Raw genomic sequence first — 22,830 nt, forward strand, 5'->3', positions numbered from 1 at the left:
TTAAAAAAAAAAAGTGTGCTCTGTCCAAGGGTGCTTGGCAGGCTGCATGTACAGGCCTGGTCTAGAATTTATTTTGGAGCATTCAACTATCTAGAGCAGGCATGTCAAACTCATTTTGTTTGAGGCAACTTCTTATAAAAGAATTGCCATTAATTTCTTTTAATAAAATAATTTAAATCAATTTTTCACTTGATTTCAAATTAAATGAATTATATTGATCGACAATGAGATTTTTTTTTAGTTCAGTTGCCAAATGCAATAAACTGGTTTTAGGTATATGTTACTGGAAGGAAAAAGCAATCCCTGCTGCATTACTGATCCCAGAGAAGCATTTGCATGTATGCAGGTATCCTTAGGGTGCCATAGTTATGGATGAGAAATATTGGTTGAAAAGTTGGCATTTCTGGATGTAATACAGATATTTTGGGCTTATTTTTGTTTCTTTGCATGTTTGATATTTTTAAAAAGGCATATGCTACTGACTACACTTATGCACATATGTAACATCTTTTGCTAGAATACATGACCACTGTTTGTCCAGAATGTGAAAAGTGAAAGATTGTGACTAAACAAAATTTTAATGTACAGATAATACCACCAGAAATTATTTTAGCCTTTTTAATAAATGTTATTATTGATGTTAAGCTCACCATGAAAACATCATATATTGTTATGTATATACTAGGTTAATTATTTAAAGACTGAAGTGCAACATAACTAGATTCTAAATAATCTATTTTTCAAAACACACAACAGTCCAAACAGTAAAAGTAAAGTCCAAATTAAGAATATTTCATTCTTAAGAATTGTTTGATTTAAAGTGGTTTAGTTGTAATAGATGTTTAGATTCAAAATAGCTTTCAATAGTACAAAAGATACTATTTTTTTCTAGCATCAGCTAAATTAGACATATTACATTGAGAAAAATGTTTCTCATTTCTTTCCTGTTACCTTTATGAAATCATCATTGCAGAGATGTTAACATAGGAAATAGATTATTTTGTTATCTAATTTTACCTTCCAAAAGACAGAAGCAGATGAAAAATCTGAGGTTCTTTCCTGTTGGCTTTTTTGAATTAGCTGATTTAGATTCTAAAAGTTTAGTTCCTAAAGAAGTAACCTTGTAAATAATTTTAATGTCCTCCTCTAGTGCAGGGTAGGCAACCTTGGCTCTTTTATGACTCAAGGATTTCAACTCCCAGAATTCCTGAGCCAGCATGGCTCAGCTTGGAAACCTCTCTCTTTCCCCTCAGCATGGCTGGCTCAGGATTTCTGGGAGTTGAAGTCCACGAGTCATAAAAAAGAGCCAAGATTGCAATAGGCTTTCCAAAGCCAATAGAGGGAGCTTCTTTTTTCTTTTTTTGCAAAAAAAAGGTGCTGGAACGCCGTTTTGAGCATTCTATGAAAAAAAGCCCTAAAATTAACTATGGCAGTGTGAAAATTGTGTGCAGTGAAAGCAATATGGGATTTTTTTTCAGTAGGATTAATGTGTCTACATGCATGCACACACTGCTTCCAGTTTGGTGGTTTAGGTTATTAAAAATGTGTATGTTGGGGCTAATACTTGGGGCTTTCCCAAGTATTAATTGGTTTTCTGATTAATGGAAAGTAATTTAGATCACGGCATGGAATAATTTGTTAGGCTATCCCTTCCTTATTCCATTTTTTGCAAAATACTCCATTTCTGCTGGAAATGGACATAGACATGCTCTGTCATGTTTATGGATTATCATTCATCCAGGTCATAGTTGTCCGAAAGGTGCGTTTTCTTGAGGTAACTGGACTTTCTTTTTTCCTCTTTGAAAACGTTTCGCTTCTCATTCAAGAAGCTTCTTCAGCTCTGACTGGATGGTGGGGAATGGAAGAAGGGTCCACCCTCATTTGCACTACTTAGGTGACCCTGCCTCCAAGTGGCATCAACAACTGGCTAAAAGAATGCAAATGACCAGCTGTCTACAAGCAATATAAATTCTTCCATTCCCCACCATCCAGTCAGAGCTGAAGAAGCTTCTTGGATGAGAAGCGAAATGTCTTCAAAGAGAAAAAAGAAAGTCCAGTTGCCTCCTGAAAAAGCACCTTTGGGACATGCACGCTGTATCCATATGGAGCTGCTGTATCCACCTGCTGCCGGCGTCAACTTCCCTCCGCCCTGTGCGCTCCCACAGAGAGGGCCTCCTCAGGGTGCCTCCGGTCAGAGAATGTCGACTGGTGGCCCCCAGGGGGAGGGCCTTCTCTGTGGGCGCTCCGGCTCTATGGAACCAACTGCCGGTTGAGCTCCGGACAGCATCGGACCTTCGCTCCTTCCGGTGCGGTCTGAAGACCCATTTATTTGAACAAGCTGGTCTGGCCTGATGGGGGTCGTTAGGGTTTTTTAATGGGTTTCTTATATTGTGATTGTTTTTTATCTGGGCACTTGTTTAATTCCTTTTTAATTTTTGTATTTGCTATTTATATATGCCCTGTTCACCGCCCTGAGTCCTTCGGGAGAAGGGCGGTATACAAATTTAATAAAAGTAAAAGTAAGTAAGAGCTTTTAGGAATGGGGGGAGAAGAGAAATTATCTCTCTTCCCACATCTTTATAATTTTTTCCATTTAAATGGATTTTGGCCTTCTGCAAAACTGTACTCCAAACCTACAAAACACTTGCTTTGTGCATGGATATTTTAAAAGAGTCAGTTCAGTGAGGTGGGCAGTGTAGAAAAGGGATAAATAAATAACAATACAAGCTTGGACAATGGTTACTCTTAGTATACAGAATTAGTATGAAGTAATAATTATTTAATGTGTTTCATTGTAAGGATGCATTTTATATTTTAATTTGTGTTTTTTTTTTGGTCAACACATAGAACATAATCCTTGGCTAAGTTATAACATGAAAAGTTAATTTCATCTGTTTTCCTCAAATCTATGGTAGACTTTAGAGAAAATATTTTATTTTTAAAATATTTTTATTTTGTTATACAGCAAAAAGGGGGAAAAAGGAAACTGTATTACATATAAAACCAGAATCCACTCAAATGAGTGTGCATTATTTGCATGGTCAAGCTTCAAATTAGTCTTTTCATTGCATCAAGAGACTGCCAGTTAGAGAACGCATTGCAAATCTGGACTAACTCCATTCTTCCAAGTTTTCTATGCAATCTTCTTACAAGAGAAATCCATAATCCATAGAGTGATACCTTCCAATTTTTTAATATCTGATTCAAAAGCACATTCCCATTTTTAAACATATCATTGCAACACCATATTATCCACTTTGTGAATGTAAAATTACAATGGATACCTTGAAGGGGACCATATTCTACAGACGTTTTTCCTTATCCATATTTCACTTCTAACCTAATGGAATCAGGGACAAGTGTAATGCCTTGGGAAATAAGTGGCAGAGATACTACAGGAAACAATTAGATAAGAGAGGCAGGAGCCCCCATTGGCTTAATGGTGAGAGAAAGAAGCAGCAGTTGAAAGTGATGTCTGGAAGTTTTTACTTTCAGATTTGCAACATTCTCTTAATGTGGCCTTACAGTAAAGAAGAATTGTTTCATCTGGTTCACCTTAGAAGGTGGACATTCTGAGAGGAGTCTGATTGATAGCAGGTAGGTAAACTAAAAGAAGAGGCCTGTGAAAACACCAGCTGATTGCTAATCAAAACCAACACCTAAAAATAGCAACTCAGCTGAATATGTCAGTGATCAGGTCAATCCTGATGGGGGAAAACAAACATGAAATAAAATAACATGAGGAATAACAGCAAAGAGAGAACTAGCATAGGACATAAGGTAACAGAGTTAATAAGGTGGAAATTGAAGAAAACTGAAATTATAAGATAAAGCATATAATTGACATTGGTCATAAGGAAGATATCATAGAATACTTGTCAATAAGAAGAAATGTAAAGGGACTCTAATTCTCAGAGGACAGACCTGGCACTATCCTAGTCAAAGCTAAGACAGGTATCTTTGAAAATCTTACATCCCTTGGTGTCAAATGAAGATTAATTATATATAGTTAGTTTTGCTTACTTTTTAATAACTGTTTTTTCATACATTCATAGATTCATCTACAGTAGGGTAGTGATGAAATGGCTTTAAAAAAAAGTTGGTAGTAGTGATAGTCAACCTATGATAACCTGATCCTGGGAAGAGCTAATTAAAAAGTATGCTTGCTTCTACTACTTGAACTCCTAGAAGAATTTGATTGGAAACTCTGGGAAAACAGAACAGAGTAGTAATTCTTAATGCTAATTGATTGTTATTCATCTGGAAATTGGAATCTGGGGTTTATTCTGCCCTTGCTGGTGGAAAGATTATGCCCTACTGTCAGGACCCACCCCAAACCACGTCTTAGGAAGACAAAAACTCTTGGAGTCAGTTCTAGTCCAAAAGGAATCTTTACTAGGACATGCTTGGTTGTGGGAATACAAGACAGGACTTAGTATTGTTTTACAAATTGAAATTTTATAAAGGGTACCCAGTTCAACCCCCCTTCCCTCAACCCCATTTGGTCAGCCCCCATCCTTCTACTTCGTGTCAACCCTTTCGTGGGGGGAAAAAAGGAACTTCGAATCTTTATGGTTATTGCCTTCTTCCTCTCCCCCTCCCTTTTGATCCCCCTAGTTCAAAAGGTTTCCTTGGTCTTTGAAATAACCTAAGGCAGGCTGAATCCACATATGCTCCTCCTTCCTCGGGAGATGGCAGAATCCGTATTGGGGGGGGATAATGTTTTAAACATACATTTATGAATGTGATATAAATGGATTCTGACACCTACATATCTGGTGAACGTAGAGCAAAGAAGAGAGTGGAATGAAAGATTCTACTGCATTACTTGGCTGGTAAGCTGGTATAGTATCTGTCCTTCTAAAGTATTAGGTGGTTGTTATACTTTCCTTGTAAAGCAAGAGTGCCCAGGGTTGGCAACTTTAAAACCTGTGGACTTCAACTCCCAGAATTCTCCAGCCAGCACAAGTCTTACAAGTTGCCAAGTTTGGACACCCTTGTTGTAAAGCATAAACAAGGACAACTCCCAGTCTCAGGAAAGTTTTAGCTTAAATTTTAAAAACAAACTTCTATTCCTCTAAAGATAGATTCACTATCCATTCTACGTATTTAGCTCCAGATCTAGACTGTTTAGCACAGCAGAACAATATTAAATACGTTTTTTCAAAGATAGACATAGGAAATTTGAGAACTAAAATCTTTTCCCCTACACCATGATTAATTCTTCCCTCCCTGAGGATTTAGCATTAAGATTTATTATCCTTTCTATTAGAAAGTGGAAAATTGTTGAAAAGAGCTGCTGTATCGAATCCAGATTTTCTCTTTGAAATATGGATCAAAGAGATTTTAATGCATTAATTTTGCATCATTATCTTAGGTTTTGTACATGTTATAACAAGATCTTTAGTCCATCCTATTGTAAATGAAATGGCATGACTGATCGACATTTGCTTTAATTCAAATATGTGATACTATTTCAAAAGAAAATTGCTTATAAAAGATAGAAAAATCTTATACTGTTAGGCAAGCTTTTCAATTTCAAGTGATTTCTGTGATCCACAAAATACTAGAATTTGTTTCAAGGAACTCACTAGATTGTAGGTTAGATAGGAATAAATGTTATTTATTAAACATTCATATGCTTAATAAATTCATATGGCTGCCCAACACAGTGACTTCATGGAATAGGAAAAGATTGGTTGTTCTAGCTTCCCCCCCCCCTTTTTTCAGAGTTTTCTCTTTTTACCAAAAAAAGCAAGTTGGTTTTTTTGTCTTAGTTACAATAACTAAGTATCTTTTATAATCTTTTCTCCATGTCTACATTTGTCAATAAAAACCAGACTGGGTGAGAAAGTTCTAAGCTTTCCCTCAGAACAGTGAGAGAAAAAAAATATTTTTTCAGAAAAGATTATTTTAGTTGATTTAGGAAAGTTAAATAAGGTTGGGTCTGGTTAGTATTGAGACAAGAGACTATCAAGAAATATAAGGGATTTAATATAAAAGAAGAAGAAAGGAAAAATGTCTACGGATATTCAATTACCCAGGTCATGGTTGTCCCAAAGGTGCTATTTCGAAAAGCAACTGGACTTTATTAATGAGAAGCAAAACGCCTTCAAGGAAAAAGAAAGTCTAGTTGCCTTTTGAAAAAGCACTTTTGGGACAAGAAAGGAAAAAAACATCCTGGGAGATGTCAATAATAAACCACTTTACTATTGCTCCAAAAGTGATATGGTAGGAAGCTTCACCCTTTAAAAGTGTAGTATTTGTTTATTCTATTTAATATGTCCTTAATCACTTATGTTTCACTCTGATTCTTGTGTGAATTTAAAAAAATAGGCCAACATGCCAAGAATACAGTTAACTTGGAATATAAATTGTATTAGCTCACTCAGTTAAGCAATTAAACGCTCCCATCTTCTTTCCTCTTTTCTTTCCCAAATTTTCCAGGTTTTAGGCAATTGAGATTGTTTATGCATTTCACTGAAAGTTTGAAACTCTGAAAAAAAAGCATGAATTTGACACAGGAGTTTATTATATAGCACTGGAATGATTAATTTATGCACAAGTTAAAAAAAAAAACTTAGGTGAAGATATGTCTATCTTGTCCAATCAGGATTTTATTCAGTCCCTAATTTAAATATTCTTCAAGCTAAGAAAATTAGGTTTTGCAAAGATGGCCATAACCTTGAAAAAAATAATTTATTCAGTCCTAATAGTCAACAGACAATTAAGCAGCATATATAGCACCTCTGCCTTTTCTGAGTTTTTTTTCTGAAGGTGTATGGATTTAAAGTTTAGCTAGGTGGCAGCAACTAACCAGCTTTGGCTGATCAGTTAAACAGGATTAGATCTAATTAGCATTATTTGGGTGGGAGCTAACCAGGATTCTAGACTAGACTCGGAGGTCAAAACACATGCAAGGTGGCAGTGGCAAAACACTTCTGTATATTAAGAAATTCACTGTGACCTATAAAGTCACCAGGAATTAAGTTGGACTTGAATACTAGCTTTGGACCTAAGATTTAAATAGGGCTAGATATGGAATACATTTTGTATTTGTGGCATGAAATCATCACACTAGGATGTTCACAGAATATAGATATAACATTCTAAGGAAAAGCATGCAGCAATTGAGATTTTGAGATGGGTAGCACTGATTAAAGCCACCAAGTAGAATGCAGACCACTTGATGGTCCTGAGATTCAATCATAACCCATACTAATATCCGAAGGCCATAAGCAAACATCTTATGAGAGAAATGGTAAACCAGTCCTGGTAGAGTTAGTGTTGAGATGCCACCTCACTCTATTCCCAAAAGACTCCTTGATTGGGCAGAAAAAAGTCCAGTTGTGGTAGAAAATTCTAGTTCCTGTATCACGAACCTTTCATAAGCTGCAGCAAGCACTACAGGTGAAACCTAACAAGCCACAGGAAATCATCCATCATCTAGTGATCCCACACATACCATGAGTAGTTCACATAATTTCCCCAAAAGGTTACAAAACAACCCTGAGTCTGATAGCACCTTTTCCAACTAACATGCTTTATGCAGTTCAGGAAAATGTCTTTTAATAGCATTTGCTAGTCAAAAAATATGCTACCTGACTAATGTGGCTTCTTACCATTAAAGGTATAAATTTCTTCCTTAGTAATCAAGTTTGCACATTTCTGGTATTTATGTAGCATCTTCAGATTGAGGAATTGGGGTCTAATTTCCTTGCTATAGTTATTGTGATACTCAAAGAAAATGCATCAATTCTATTACATCTGGCCTAAGGCATTTGATCTATCCATCAGTAGCCTGTTTTACTTACTACCAACAGGAAAAGAAATAAATTCAAAAGGACCATTCTGAGAAATAAAAGCTGTACTGGATATGTCCGTATACAATTTGGAAAACTGCGTTTGAATAAAAATGCATGCTTATATGCAGATTACAAATTAGTGTGGATTTATTCAAGATTTATTGTTGCAGATTTGTCCAATCTAGTGCCTTAAAGTTACAGGAAGCCCAAGTGAAAGGGATGTTCATTGATGTTCATTGATGTCAAAAGGAAATTGTCAAATGGGACTTTCTGAGTCCCCAAACACTCTGGGGCTTGTTGCTGTTAATAGCAATAATTGGGGGGGGGGAGGCAAAAAAAATGCCCAATGTACAAATGCCACAATTGGGGGTGTTTGGGATTGGAACTGACTTGCTAAGCAATTGTGGCCAGTAGTGCCAGCAGGGAAATGATTCTCTTGGCTGGACTACCACTTTCCAGTTGTGTTGGATAACATTATCTCTAGCCACTTTGTTCAGGCAGTGTGATATTGCTTGAAATTCAGGCCAAGCCTAGATAGAATAGTTCTTGTTAGTTAAATCTTAAGTTTATTAAATCCAGATCTATTAAATAAAGGTCCTAGGAACTACATTCCCCAGAATACCTAGGACACAGTTATTGTCTGAGAAGTCTAAGTTTTCAAATACTAACACAACTGGAAAACATAATTTAAACTGATAGTGCTATTAACAGAGTTGGAAGTACCTTGTTTTTTTTTCACATAAATTTTTCCAGTACAGTACACGTTATATTAGCAGTCCTAGGGGAAACTATTTTTATTTAGCATGGATAAAGTATGAAAATTATTTTTTTGAAGATCAGCACAGCATTACGAGGGAAGGTGATGGGGTCAGTTATATATCTGTCAATGAACTACTGTAAACATATTTTACATAAAGTACCCCCAAATTAAACGTTTAGAAGAGCAACCTGTGGCAAATATTTACCTGTAGGATGCCCCAAAGGTGCTTTTTCATGAGGCAACTGGACTTTCTTGTTTTCCTCTGAAGACCTTTTGCTTCTCATTCAAGAAGCTTCTTTAGCTGACTGGAGGGTGAAGAAGCTTCTTGATGAGAAGCGAAAGGTCTTCAAAGGAAAACAAGAAAGTCCAGTTGCCTTGTGAAAAAGCATCTTTGGGGTAACTATGACCTGGATGACTGAGAATCTCCATAGACTACTACTATAGAATCTACATAGGCTACTATGGCAGATCAGTCATAACAACACTTCCATGAAACTTGCTGCAAGCACTAACATAAGCCTTCTAAGATACATGAAACCTAGTTTCTTACATCTACCTATAATAAGAACGGCCAGTAAATTTTTAAGATCAGAATTTTCGTATGGGAAGCTGGCGGAGGCATAAAGAAGTAATAGCTTCTCGTGCACTTTATTTCATGAAAGCAATCTGGCTTTCATGTTAATATACTAGATATTGAGTTCAGCAAGTGTGATAGTAGACAGAATATATTTAAGAGGTAACAAAGTTGTTAATCATGGATGTTCTCTTGATTTTATAGTTTATCTGAAGTACAAATTAAAATGAATCAAATTCATGTTTCAAATATTTTAATCCCCATGGATATTTATGGTCCACCATCTTTATTTTTATTATTGCTTTATAGTACTCTGGTTCATACTCAGACAAGACCAAAGTTTAAACTCAACCATTCAGTAAATGATTGTATTTAAATGCATATTTTTTAAAATGTTGCACCACCACCACCACTCACTTTCTCAAGAATTCTGTAACTCTAGTACTAGAGTTGTACCATCACATAAGTAAAGGAACAGCAACAACCCCAAACATAAGATGCTACCAGAAAAATGCCTCACTTGATATAATCCAGTTTTGAAATTCAAATAGCCTGATACATTAAGTCTGAACTATTAGACAGATTTAGCATTCCAGTATTTAAACCAAATGTTTTACCAAGGTTCTTTGCCAACACTCAAGATTCCCCAAGGTTAGGCAGCATTTCAAAAGATGAGATATGTCCAAAAGTTCACAAGGATATTATATTGGAATATCCACATTCAAATTAGCCTTTGAAATAGGACTGCGACCAATATCACAATATGACTGGAAGGAAACACACTACTGTACTGTGTATTTTGGCACATTATATCCTTTGCATTTTAAGTATGACAAATAATGTTTTAAACAAACTACATAAAAGCATGCTGGCTTGCTAACTACCAATAAATACACAATGTTTACAACAGCAAAATCCTTGTGCATATTTTCTCTAATCTTATCCTGTTTTTATCTATGAATAACACATGCAAATTGAATGAAATCTTTGCTATTATTTCCATTCCTTGTGCTAAACAAAGAACCAAAGCTGCTCTGTTAGCATTAAGGTTAAAGAAATGACACTTGCATTAGGTAAGCAGAAAATATCACATTTTCAACTTTTGCTTTTTAAAAGATTTTAATCAGACACATTACAATGCACGATTGTGTCTTTTGATCCAGAATTAAGAGATTCCATCCACAAGATTTGGAAAAAAAAATTCACTTTTCCTTACACCAATTCCTTTAATCAATACAGAGAATTAAGATTCTTACTATGGATAGTTCCAACCCATCCAATTCATTCTCGTATGTTGAATGTCAAGATTTTCTTGTGGCCTTTGGTTAGAGACAAATTATCTTTAGCAGTTTAATTAATGTATAAAATCAAGGTTTAGCTTGCTCAATGAACACAGACAAGCTACTTATAACAGCAATTCTGAAAAAGGCAGTCTACAACATAAGTGGGTCAGTTGTACTAATCTAGTAGAAACCTATTTTTCGTTTCTACCTTTTTATTTCTGATGACTAGTCTGAAAGAAATATTACATGCATCAGCTCGAGGAATGAACTTATTTGAATGCAACTTTCTGGAATTCCACCTAAACAAACTAAAATAAAATTAGGGAACATATAACATCTCAAATTATTTTTAAAACCATATTCCATTCCAACTTTTCAATACCTCTTATCAGTTTGAAAGGCAAATTTCTTGCCTGTGGGACCAAGTTGTCATTTTATAATGAAGACATTTTATTAGGTAAAAAAAGAAAATGAAGCGAGCGCTTCATTCTAATGTCAGGTGTACAAGTGCAAGTAAGCGGTGTAACTGGTATTGTTCACCCCAGGGCAATGAAAATAACATCAATTTAACTGACATATCAGATTGTTAAACAAACACAATTATTTTTTCTTTATGTATCAAGTGTGTATTATATCTGCTGGCTTAACAGAATGATTTCAAAGATGACTGTTCTAGGCACAAAGCAAACTTTGGTCAATATTACTGTCAGTGTCAAATCAGTAACGTAAGTAACCTGTCACAAATTATTTGTTCGAGTGAAAAGCACCTGGGGCAGAACTTATAGACTGCACCTGAGATCAGAATCCTGCTCAAACAGAGTTTGGAAATCTGTAACATAATGCAACACTGCCTGGTATTAAAATTTTAACATCCATACTGTTATATGTAATCAGTTCCAACTAATCAAATGAGCAAGCCGTTATTTCTATTGCATACGCTATCCTATCCCATCAAATAAGCTTCTTCAATCTTTGTTTTCAAACAGGGAAACATTTACAGTAGTCATTTTTACATAAGAAAGGTTGCCAGGTGGCTGACTTCTTACAGATACAATTGAGAAGTTACACAGTGGATCTCCACAACAAAAAGCAGTTATTTCATGTTGCTATAGTCTGAACCATTCAGGTCATGTAAAAAACAATGTTTAGTTCAAGTATATCTGATATTCCACCATTTAGCATAATGATTCACTGCTATTGCCGGAGACTCCAGTGCATAAATCCAAGATACAAGTGCCTCTATGCATAAAGAGTGAAATTTCACAATGGCCAGCAGAATAGGCACTCCTAGATAGTTGAAAGTTTTCAGTCAAGCAGCGGGTGTTTTTTTTTTTTAGAAAATAATCACACTCAAGCAAGTATATTGAATGGAGAAATTATTTCCTTGTTTCTAATGGACTTCATTAACAGCAATGAATCTACCCTAACTAAACTACCTAATTTTTGGCAGGGTGAGAAGTTCACTTGTTGAAGTTTTATAAGGCAAATAAAATATGGAAATAGAATTTTTACAAGCATTTGACCTGTGATATTGTAAAATCAAAGTACTATTTTATTAAATGAGTTATTTTACACAATATGAACATCAATATAATTACAACTGTAAAATTTCTTTAGAATGAACCGATTTCCAGATTTCCAAGTAGGGCACAACTGTACAATTACACAGAGTTTTCTTTACATGAAGCCCAAGAGGAACAGCATAAAAATATGAATGTTTCTATAGCCCCTTCATTTTTTGCTGATCAACAGTTTGTTAGAAAAGCAGCTGCAGATTTGTTATGTAACAGACACATAATAGACACTATTGACTATAGAAGAGTCAATAAATTCCGTGAATTCACCTGAAACACAAGAATAAATTCATTAATTGAACTGTTATGTCATTATCTTATTAACAGTATGCAATAATTTAATGCCGTTTTTTTCAAACTTGACAACTTTTAAGATGTGCAGACTTCAATTCTCAGAATTTCCAGATTACTGGGAGTTGAAATCCATACATCTTAAAAGTTGCCAAATTTAATTTTAAAATTAACCACCCCAAACAATTGTAACAGAACCGTCTAAATCAAAATGAGAACATTATAAACATGCTTTCAGCTATTTATTGCAGTTCTGCAAATAGGTCTGGTGGTAACAATAGACTTAACTATACAAGTTAAGTTGTAAATACAATAGATCCCACCCCCCCGAAAAAAGAGCGCAAGTAGCAGTTGATTTTGTATTAAAGTTAACTCTCCATTTTCATACCCTTCAGAAACACAACTAATGAAATATGAGGCAAAATTATTTAGAATTTATAATCAATTAATTCAAAATTTAAATGGTACAAAATTACCAGTGAACTTTATGCCTGAACATCAGCTAATTCTGGAGGAAGGGGAGTTTTGGGATGCTTGCTCTCAAAGTGCTGCTTGAAGGTCTTGGGATCCGGCATCTGTGTCTGATTAAGGAGAGAATAAAGCAACAGAAATATTCATATAGAATCAAGGACAGTTTCTTCTTCCTGTATCCTTAAGATCTGCCCCCATTCCTTTAGCTTCTGTTGACTCAATCCGTAATCAATGGGTTTTGGAACATTACAATCTCTTTCATCATTTAATTTACCATTTTTAATATATTCACTCATATCCAACTTTAATTCTCTTCCAAATTTGGCCACATAATAGTACCCTTCCCTTTATTTATATTTAGTTGACATTCCTTATTAAAATCAAATAATTCAACTCCGCGTATTTTTAGTGTTGGGCATCAGAAAAATATAATAACATTTATTTAATAAAATACATATATAGTTTTCCTGATAAATTATTTAGAATTGCTTAATCCTAACATGACATTAAAGGAAAACATTTTACTACTATCTTCTGACCACAAAAATAAACATTAACTAGGAGTCAATAACTCAACTTTTGACAGATTGAAGTTTCTATCATTACCCCTATCAAATCAATAATCTTTAAATTGGAAGGGTAATAATTTCTATAAATATTCATGCTGTCTGGAGTAGGTGGGGTTCCTAGTTTAAAACATGTTGACAGGTTTATCCAACTCTTGTTTAGAATCAGTGAAATCAGCTGAGAAGGTCCAAAATGGTGATCAGATGACAAGAATGCTGCAACAGTCACAAGTACAAGGATTAGCTGCAAGTCACTTTTTTCAGTGCTGTTATAACTTTAAATGGCCGCTAAACTGATGGTCATAAAGCAAGGACTACCTGTATTACATATTTTAACTAACACGCTTCTTCTAATTTCATGTTCGTTGCACACAGTTCTGGAAGTCTCATATTAATATATTTTATTTTATCAATGTAATCATATATTGATCAAATAATATATAGCTCTTATTTGGAAAAGAACTCCAGTTATCTCACCTTCTGGAAGAAGCCTCATCAATATATTACTCTTAACGGAAAACAGCTCTAATGCAAAATTTCCTTAGCCATTACGTATATAATACAAACTTTCAAACCGAAGGATGTTGCCATTGCTATACTTCATATTCCTGATTTAAAATCTAGAAAAGATTGCCCAATATGTTGTTTCAGAGCCTCTTACCCTACAGACGGTGCATGTATATATTAAGGCAGCTTTAGCTGCAGCCTTCTGATCATGGCCTTGTTTCTTTTTCTGTCCAGCTTGCTTTTTGGCATTTTTCTGTTGTGACTGGATTTTCTGCTGTCCACGAGCCATATCTAGAAGTAAAGAAATTATAACTGATTATTCACATATAATTCCTAAATTAAAGGAATGTATCACCCCTATACATGCTTAGCATTATTACTTCAGAAGCTAAAATACGAAGTAGGTTATTGCAATGATCCTGATTCAAAGGGCAACACGTGATTCATAGTTAACAGGGGCACACATGTACAATAGCAAGTATCAGAAACATTTGCAGCCAAACATGCCTTTTCCCAGGATCACATATCAGCTGCAGAAGGCAGCTCGTTAAACACATCACATAACTGAACCAAAATGAGAGTAAAACCTTTCGAGTCAGATGATACTTTATGTTTTTAACGTAATTTTTAATGCAAAGTTTTACAAAGAACTTAAAAACTAATGCAGAACCCAATCTGCAAGCCAAATATACAGCATTCAAATTTACTTCACGGATCCTCAAGATGGTGTAGAATTAGGTATACTTCACAATGATGGAATTTGATGAGAATTAATTGTTGAATTATTGGGAGGGAGGGAGGGAGGGAGAAAGGAAGGAGTGGAAAGAGTATAAATAAAACTTCCAATTTCCTTTGCAATACAGTACAACTACAAATTTATCTCTTACTCTGTGAGATACAATCTATTTGGAATGGGGAACAAGTTCATAGTCCAGGAGTTCTCCTTGAACACTGATAGCCTAAAATATATAAACATATAAAATACTGGATAACAATAGCAAATAAGGATTTTCATGAGCTTCCGCTGCTATTATAGTTGTGTTTGTACTTAGAGAGACTTGGTTTCAGCGATATTTGAGCCAGTAACATCAGATGTAGATTATTACAACATTCCTGTGTTGTGTGGCTTTCCTTGAAATTGTTCCAGAATTGTGACTGTTCCAAAAGGAAGCATGTAGTGTATACAGTGGGAGTGGCACCACCAGAAAATTCCTATGTTGAAACATTTACATTGATTGCCAGTTGCTTTCCAAGCCAAATTCAAGGTGTTTGCTTAGGTATATAAAGCATTATTATAAAGCCTAGGCCTAAAATAATTGCAGGATTGCTCACAAAATCGTCTTGGCAAATTCAGTTTTCAATGGAGCATGTTTCGGAGGTTCTGCCACAGATATACTAACACACAACAACAGATATTACTACTGTATTGCTAATAAATCTGTCCTTCTCTTTTTCAATTTTGGACTTAAGAGATTTTTTTATGCTGCCTTTATTATTTTTATAAATAACCCAAGACAGTAAACATAACTAATATTCCTGCCTTCCTCAGTTTTAAGCATTTATTTTAAATCTTATTTTAGAGTGGTTTCAGAATCCTGTTTATTATATATTGTAAGTCACAGAGAGCTATTCAAATCTACATTAATAAATATAATTGTATTAAACAAATATGGAATTGAATAAGTTGTGGCTCTTACTGAAATTGATATTCTCATAACAAATACCACTCATCTGCCTTATATTCCAATGTCATTATTGTACATTTGCCTGCTCCTAGAACTCCATTACATTTTCTGGCAAATCAACATTTCCTAATGTATTTTATTCTACCCATCTATTATCCACATAACAGTATGAATGGAATACTATCAACCTCTCATTGAATAAAGGAAGATTGTCCTTTTACCACTCAGGAAAATATTTGCCAGTAATTCTAGACACAATGAATACCATTTTTTTAAAAGAAAACAGAACTTTAGCCACTGAACACCATTAACCACTTGGAGGGGATTGTATTTAATTAAGAGGAAAATGTAAGAGGAAAAATAACTTGGAAAGAAAGGGTCTCATGGCTGTATTCATGTTAATGTATCCATACAGAAATACCCCACCTTCAAGAAATATATCATAAGTATTAATACATATAAACTACGCCACTTAGTGTTTTTCATTTTATTAGAAACATATTTTACCAGATATGGACAAACTCTTAATAAAGGCCAGTTATATACAACTGGCCTTAAAGAAAATTAAACTTGCAAAATATGAAGCTACTAACTAAACAATGCACACATACAGCAAAAAAGCCAAATCCAGATCGCTACAGCACAAGCGTCCCTGTCCACCAATTCTGTTCATGGACAGGGATTTACAATGCAGAATTACAAGTGCTGAAACAATGGGTTAAAAGTTGTGAGGAAGTAAGTGCAGATAAAAAAGTCATTAGCAAAAGAATAAAAGTTTCTTTCATACACCAATTCTGCCTTGCAAAGATTATCCTACTTATCTACACAAATGCTCTAAATATGAAATACAAGTCTGTCAAAGTAATTGTCAGGTGGTCATTAGGTCAACCATGTGGCAACTAAGGCTGCCAATCCATGCACACATTGGACATTTCATGGAATGTTTGAATGTTTGAATTGAAATGTTTTACAGTTTTTTTGCAATAAATACTTATTGCTTTATTTATTTATTCATTCATTCAACTTATATGCCACCCATCTTGCCTGGAGGCAACTCTTTATTAACAGAACTTCTATGAACAAAATCCATTAATATTTCCCATAGTCCTTTGCACCTACCCAGTTATGACTATAGCAAACAAAATGCACTATACTCTTTATTTACAATTTAAAACTGCTTTTGCTTTCATCTAGTTAAATTGCTTTCAAGATGTAACTGTTACTCAAAAAGTTGCACATTTGGATTCTACCCCAATTTTTAAGGAAACTCAGAACAATATATACAGGTAGTCTTTGACTTATAACCACAATTGAGTCCAAAATTTCTGTTGTTCAATAAAACATTTAAGTGAATTTTGCACCATTTTATGACCTGTCTTGCCCCAGTTGTTAAGTGAATCACTGCAGGCGTTAAGTTAGTGACATGTTTGTTAAGTGAATCTCACTTCCCCATTGACGTTGCTTGCTCAGAAGGTTGAAAAAGGTGAATAACATGAACCTGGAACATTGCAACCATCATGAATATGAGTCAGTGGCCAAGCAGCAAAACTCTGATCATGTGACTGCTGCAAAGGTCGTGTGAAAAATGGTCATAAGTCAATTTTTTCACTACCGGTCCCACAGAGAGGGCCTCCTCAGGGTGCCGCCAGTCAGGGAATGCCGACTGGTGGCCCCCAGGGGGAGGGCCTTCTCTGTGGGCACTCCGGCATTATGGAACCAACTGCCGGTGGAGCTCCGGATGGCACCAGACCTTCGAACTTTCCGTCGGGGCCTGAAGACCCACCTGTTTGAAATAGCTGGTCTGGCCTGATGGGGGATTATGGGTTTTTAATTGTTTTTTAAATTTGTATTACTGTTTTAATTGGGCATGGGTTTAATCTTTTTTTTTAATTTTTGTATTGTCTTTTTTATATATGCCCTGTGAACCGCCCTGAGTCCCTACCAAGGAGAAGGGCGGTATATAAATCAAATAAAACTCTAAACTCTAAACTCTAAATGGACTGTTGTAAGTTGAGAACTACCTGTACAAGATTATATCTTATTATTCTCAAAGTTGCTCTATGAAATTCCGAGTTAGCATGATTGGCTTGAGGTCATTCTATGGTTACACGCTTGGATAAGATTTGTATTAACCACCAAGTGTGCCAACAAAATATCTAATAATTTTCTTTTAAGAATACTTTGGTTTGCTTTAGTTGTATCCTAAGCCACCTTTCTCTCACAACTCTGAAAAGGAACATGCAATAATCAGGGTGGATTTTAAATCACTAATAAAAAGGCTTGATTTAAATCAGTTTGATTTAAATCATAATTTTTAAAGAGCAACTGTCATCTCTGTCCTACAGCGGCTCTTCCTCTGACCCGCTGTTGACTCACCGACAGTCCCATTCACTTTAATGGGACGGCTGGTGATGCAGCAGTGACACAACAAGGTGAGGGATGTGGCGGGCAGCAGGTGAGTGGATGCCTGCTAACAGGCGCTGCTATGATGGATCTGAAATGACAGCTCTTTAAATGACTCATTTAAAGGACTAATTCTTGCTGGTAGTTAGAATCTTTAATATTATTATTTGCAAACAAAATGAAGGTTTTCTGTTTAATAAGCTGTCAGGTTAGCAAAACAGGGATATCAGAACCAATTTTAGGTTAATATGTTTCCCCTGAAAATTAGACCTAACCTGAAAATAAGACCTACCCGGATATTTGGGGGTGGGCCTAATATAAGCCCTAGTTAGGACCCTGCCCATTCCTTCCTACCTCGTTGCTGCAATAGGGCAGGAGAGTGCGTGTCATGCCGCTGCTGCCACAACGAGGCAAGGAAGGCGGGGGAGCGGGTGGAACTGCCCCACATGCCCTGCACCTGCTTACTTCAGCCCCCCCCCCCAAGCCAGGCCATTTCTTGCTTGGCGACCTTCTCTTTCACTCCCCCCCGAAACACAACCATGCTACGGAGGATGGGCGGGATAGGCCCAGCCTCCCTCTGCTATTTCAGTGCCAGAAGGAGTGACAGAGAAAGGCTCTGCTGCTGTTGTTTGCCACTGTATGTGCTGCATGGCCTCCTGCTGTGAGCGGCTGCAGAAGTGGGCCAGCAGCCATGTTGGCACCTGCTGGATGGGGCTGTTGGTGCTGCCACCGTGAGGCAAGGCAGGTGTCACAAAAAATAAAAGACATCCCCCCCAAAATAAGACCTAATGCCTCTTTTGGAGGCAAAATAATATAAAACCGGGTCTTACTTTCGGGGAAACACGATAGTTGGAAGACTACTCAAATTCTTCTATTTAATTAAAACACTTAGAGCCTGGTACAGATGCATTTTTCTTCAAACCATCATACAGTTTGTAACGTACACAGATTTGCAAAACAATGGGATAAAAGAATATTCCAGAACTTTGTTTTATGACTTATCTCATGGTTACTGTGAAATTGTGTGAATGCATCAATGCAGTGCATGTTATCTCAGCTTGCAAAACTTGGATTCATTGAATGAGTTTACCAAAAATGTAAATATTGCAGAATATACAGCCTCATGCTACATAACTAAACTCCATTTTATGCGGAATAAACTAAATTATTAATGTATCTTAAATAGAAAAGTATATTTAGATTTTAGTCCAAAAGTATTTTATTAAAATAAATTTGATGAAAATAAAAAACCTCTGATTTAAATTTAAAAAAAATCTGATTTTTTTAAAAAAATCACCAATTATTATCCAGCCTGGCAATAATGTCCATTTTACTGGAAAAGATTAAAAAAACCTGAAGATAGCCAAATCCTCTAGAATCCAGATAAAAATCAATTCCATAAAAAGAATAAAAATCTGTTTTATTCAGCTTAATATTTAAAACATAACGTGTTTCCCCGAAAATAAGCCCTAACCAGAAAATAAGCCCTACCATGATTTTTCAGGCTGCTATACTAAAAATTTCAGTTAAGATGATCAGCCGGACGCATTTAATTAGTACCATATTTTCCTAAAAATAAGACCTAACCGGAAAATAAGCCCTAACACGTCTTTTGGAGCAAAAGTTAATATAAGATGCAGTCTTATTTTCGGGGAAACATGGTATCTATTATAATACTTACTCTGAAGTTTATGTGAATACTTACTGGGTCTGCAATTTGGTTAAAGTGTTTTTAAGAGGTACAAAATTTATTAGATTAGAAAATAAATATATGGGAGAAGGGATAATAAACTTATCCAGTAATGTTTTAACTCTTCAAAAGTACCTTCAATTTTTCCACTGCTTAGAAAAGACATGTTACCCAGTTAATTGGCTTTTTAAAAAAAGGATGAAGAATTTTGTAAATGATTTTAGATTGCAGATTTACAATTTACAACAAGGAATAATTTTAACTGAACTCAGCAATCAATAATCAGTAAAATAAAGACCTAACATTCAACCATTTTGAGACAATGAATACCAGAGGTATAGAATTTAGCATCATATAACCTAGCTTAGCTTTACTCAGCAAATATTGGCTTTTCTTTGTGTGATAATAGAACAGGACAAAATTAGCAAATCTACAGGATGACTGACTCTTATTTCCCTCAAAGGGGACATGTGGAAGATGTTTCCTTATTAGTATATATAATCCTCTCTAATTTTTCATAAATGTTCCCTTTTCTTCATCTACACATCACTAAATTAATTCAAAACAAAGAGAGTGACAACCATGTGGGCTATATTTGCTATATATAATGTCAATTACTGACAATTGTTTTAATCAAAATTATCATCTGTATTACACTGGGTCAATCAGCATTATGCACTGGCTTCTATTATGATGCAATTTTTCCCCCAAGAAAATTCATGCCACTGCCTTTTTAGGTCTTCAGTAAGCTTATGGATACAATATCTTGTTTGGAACAGCTGAGAATTCTAAAAAGTAGGTTGGATATTTCTAAAAACAAACCAAGATTGTCCATGACATTGCCAACTAGAAGAATTCTTTAAGTCCCAAAAGAATTTTATATTTGTGACACCCAGTTCTCCTGAAACTACACATAACATATGCTACCAGACTATTCCTGGTTTTCAAGCAAACTCACAATATTCAACACGAGTTCTGAAAGTCAACTTCTCATTTGTAGAAGCAGAGCACAATATGAAATACTTTCTTCTAGGCCATATTCATGTTCTTGCATTACAAATTATAGTCTGGAATAACTCTGGGGGCAACACATTTGACTCTCTTAACATTATCAATTTAACATTATCAATTTCAATTATCAACACATTTTTCCAAGGAGGATAAAACTACAAGTTGAGCAAGTCTTCCCAACAAAGTCCAAAAGAAGTGATACTAGATTAAACTGCTAAGTATTATATCTGTCATGCAACAAGAGTTGGGTCCGAGGAGGAAATATTTAAATTCGAAAACAAACGGTATAAACAACTGAGCAACAAATGGTAACAAGGTCTCCTATTTCTGCTCTGAAACCCATTACTATGTATACAGGAAGCTGAGCACAAATTATTACTCAACTTAATTTGAACTTTATGACACCTCATTACATTTTAATCTTCCCTGTGCCCAAAGGCAACAGTATAATCATTCCAGATGGACTTTAAGCTGCTTGGGATGACAACAACAGACACTTTTAAGGAAAGGAATGAAATGACAATAGGCTGCAGGATCAGAAACGTAGCTATGAAAAAGTTACGGCAAGTGGAAAGGGGGGGGGGGGAAACAGAGGCCAAGCCTAACTTTGTGCAATACAACAGGCAGAAACCTCTCTTAGGCAGAGATAGGCCTCAAGAGCCTGGGACTTTAGAGCAGCGTTTCCCAACCTTAGGAACTTGAAGATGCGTGGACTTCAACTCCCAGAATTCCCCAGCCAGCTATGCTGGCTGGGGAATTCTGGGAGTTGAAGTCCACGCATCTTCAAGTTCCTAAGGTTGGGAAATGCTGCCTTAGAGGAACATTATACCTCCCCACCAGCCTCACCTATTCAAGGTAAACAGGTATTCCCAGTCAAACTACTGCACCTCCATAGTTCACTTCTCCCAGGAATCCCGGCAAATAAGTTTGGAAACGAAAACAAGAGGGGAGAAAAATACCAAGAGACGCCGTCTCCCGAAGCGGGGCTGAAAACTCGCTTCAAGGAGCTCTTTCCGAAAGGGCAGCCACCATTCCCCGTCCCGTCCCAGCTAAGCGCCCTTTCCCCTCCCCGGGAAGAGAAGCAAATGCCGCGAACAAGCTGTTGCCCCTCTGAGTCCGCGCAACAATGTGCCCAGCCGTCACCCTCCAAACGCCCGTCTCGGCTCCGGAGGAACGCGGGGCCGGCTCCCCTCCACCCTGGGGGGGGGGGTTATAAGGGCGGCCTCGGCCGGGTGGCCGGTGGCTCGGAAAGGTGCCGTCCGCCGCCCTAAACAGTTGGCCGGCCTCGCCACCGAGAAGCCCTCGGGCCTGGCGGGGCGGCAGCGGCCCCCAACCCCCTCCTTCTCCCGCCTCGTTTACCCGAGTTGTGCCGCCTTCCGCCGGCGAGGCGTCAGTCGACGGCGAGGAGTGGCCTCCGGGCAGCCCAGCAGCAGCAGCAGCAGCGGCCGCCGCCGCCGCCCGCTCGAGAGGATGGAACAGCCCGCGCGTCTTCCGGTCTGTCGCCCGGTCCGTCAGTCCGTCGGCAGCCCCACCTTCGCCGGCCCGCGCACGCGCCGCCCCTCCCCTCCCCGCGCGCCGCCCCGAGCGCGAGGCAAGGCCGCTCCCGCCAACGCAGCCGGCTGCGCCCGAAGTCAGCCAATGGCGGCGCCTCGCTCTTTACCTCTGGCGGGAGCGAGAGCGGCCGGGGTTTCTGTGTGTGTGTGTGTGTGTTTGTGTGAGAGTGTGTGAGAGAGAGCGAGCTGCTTGGTCTCTTTCCCCTCCAGTCTGGGACAGCCGCCTTGCTTCAGGGGGCGCGACCTGGTCTTCCGACTTGTGCTACGTGATGTTGCCTCGGGAGCGGAGTGATGGGCTTTCTAGTCCTCCCTACTTGGGAAGAGCCTGATTTGGCAAGACGCGGGAAACACGATCCGCCCACAGCCTGCTGAAGCCTTTGGAGCGTCTTTGATTAGATCAGGGGTCTTCAAACTTGGCCCTTTGATGACTGGTGGACTTCAACTCCCAGAATTCCTCAGCCAGCAAAGCTGGCTGAGGAATTCTGGGAGTTGAAGTCCACCAGTCATCAAAGGGCCAAGTTTGAAGACCCCTGGATTAGATGAATAATGAAAGTACACGTGGCTGGGTTTCGCTGTGGTTGAATTTGGATTGTGGTTGGGGGTGTTGCAATTCTGGAGTCGCGCTTTTGCGAGTTGAGCAGCCCTTTAAATCGGTGT

General features: G+C 37.2%; 1 protein-coding gene and 1 long non-coding RNA gene across 3 annotated transcripts in view; both read right to left on the minus strand.

Annotated features, from left to right (window-relative positions):
* Nucleotides 1-22,830, minus strand: part of LOC310637933 — a 191,556-nt gene that overhangs the window by 22,032 nt on the left and 146,694 nt on the right. The window lies entirely within an intron of this gene.
* ZNF706 (zinc finger protein 706) lies at nucleotides 2,963-22,166 on the minus strand. 2 transcript variants are annotated; one of them, XM_083358559.1, is made up of 4 exons: nucleotides 21,980-22,166; nucleotides 13,986-14,122; nucleotides 12,764-12,868; nucleotides 2,963-12,266 (listed from the first exon to the last, which is right to left on the minus strand). In XM_083358559.1, the coding sequence occupies exons 2-3, from the start codon at nucleotides 14,118-14,120 to the stop codon at nucleotides 12,773-12,775; spliced, it is 231 nt and encodes a 76-aa protein (XP_083214685.1). In that variant the 5' UTR covers nucleotides 14,121-14,122; nucleotides 21,980-22,166; the 3' UTR covers nucleotides 2,963-12,266; nucleotides 12,764-12,772. The 2 variants fall into 2 exon arrangements, with proteins under 2 accessions (XP_083214685.1, XP_083214686.1); XM_083358560.1 differs by lacking the exon at nucleotides 21,980-22,166 and adding an exon at nucleotides 21,467-21,935.

Source organism: Vipera ursinii (assembly GCF_947247035.1).
Source record: "Vipera ursinii genome assembly, chromosome: 3".
NCBI classification, from domain to species: Eukaryota; Metazoa; Chordata; class Lepidosauria; order Squamata; family Viperidae; genus Vipera; species Vipera ursinii.

Coding starts and splice junctions, on each gene's coding strand:
- ZNF706 (XM_083358559.1), bottom strand. CDS start 14,120: ATGGCTCGTGGACAGCAGAAAATCCAGTCACAACAGAAAAATGCCAAA. Junction 12,869..13,985: donor ATACATGCACCGTCTGTAGG/GTAAGAGGCTCT, acceptor CTCCTTAATCAG/ACACAGATGCCGGATCCCAA.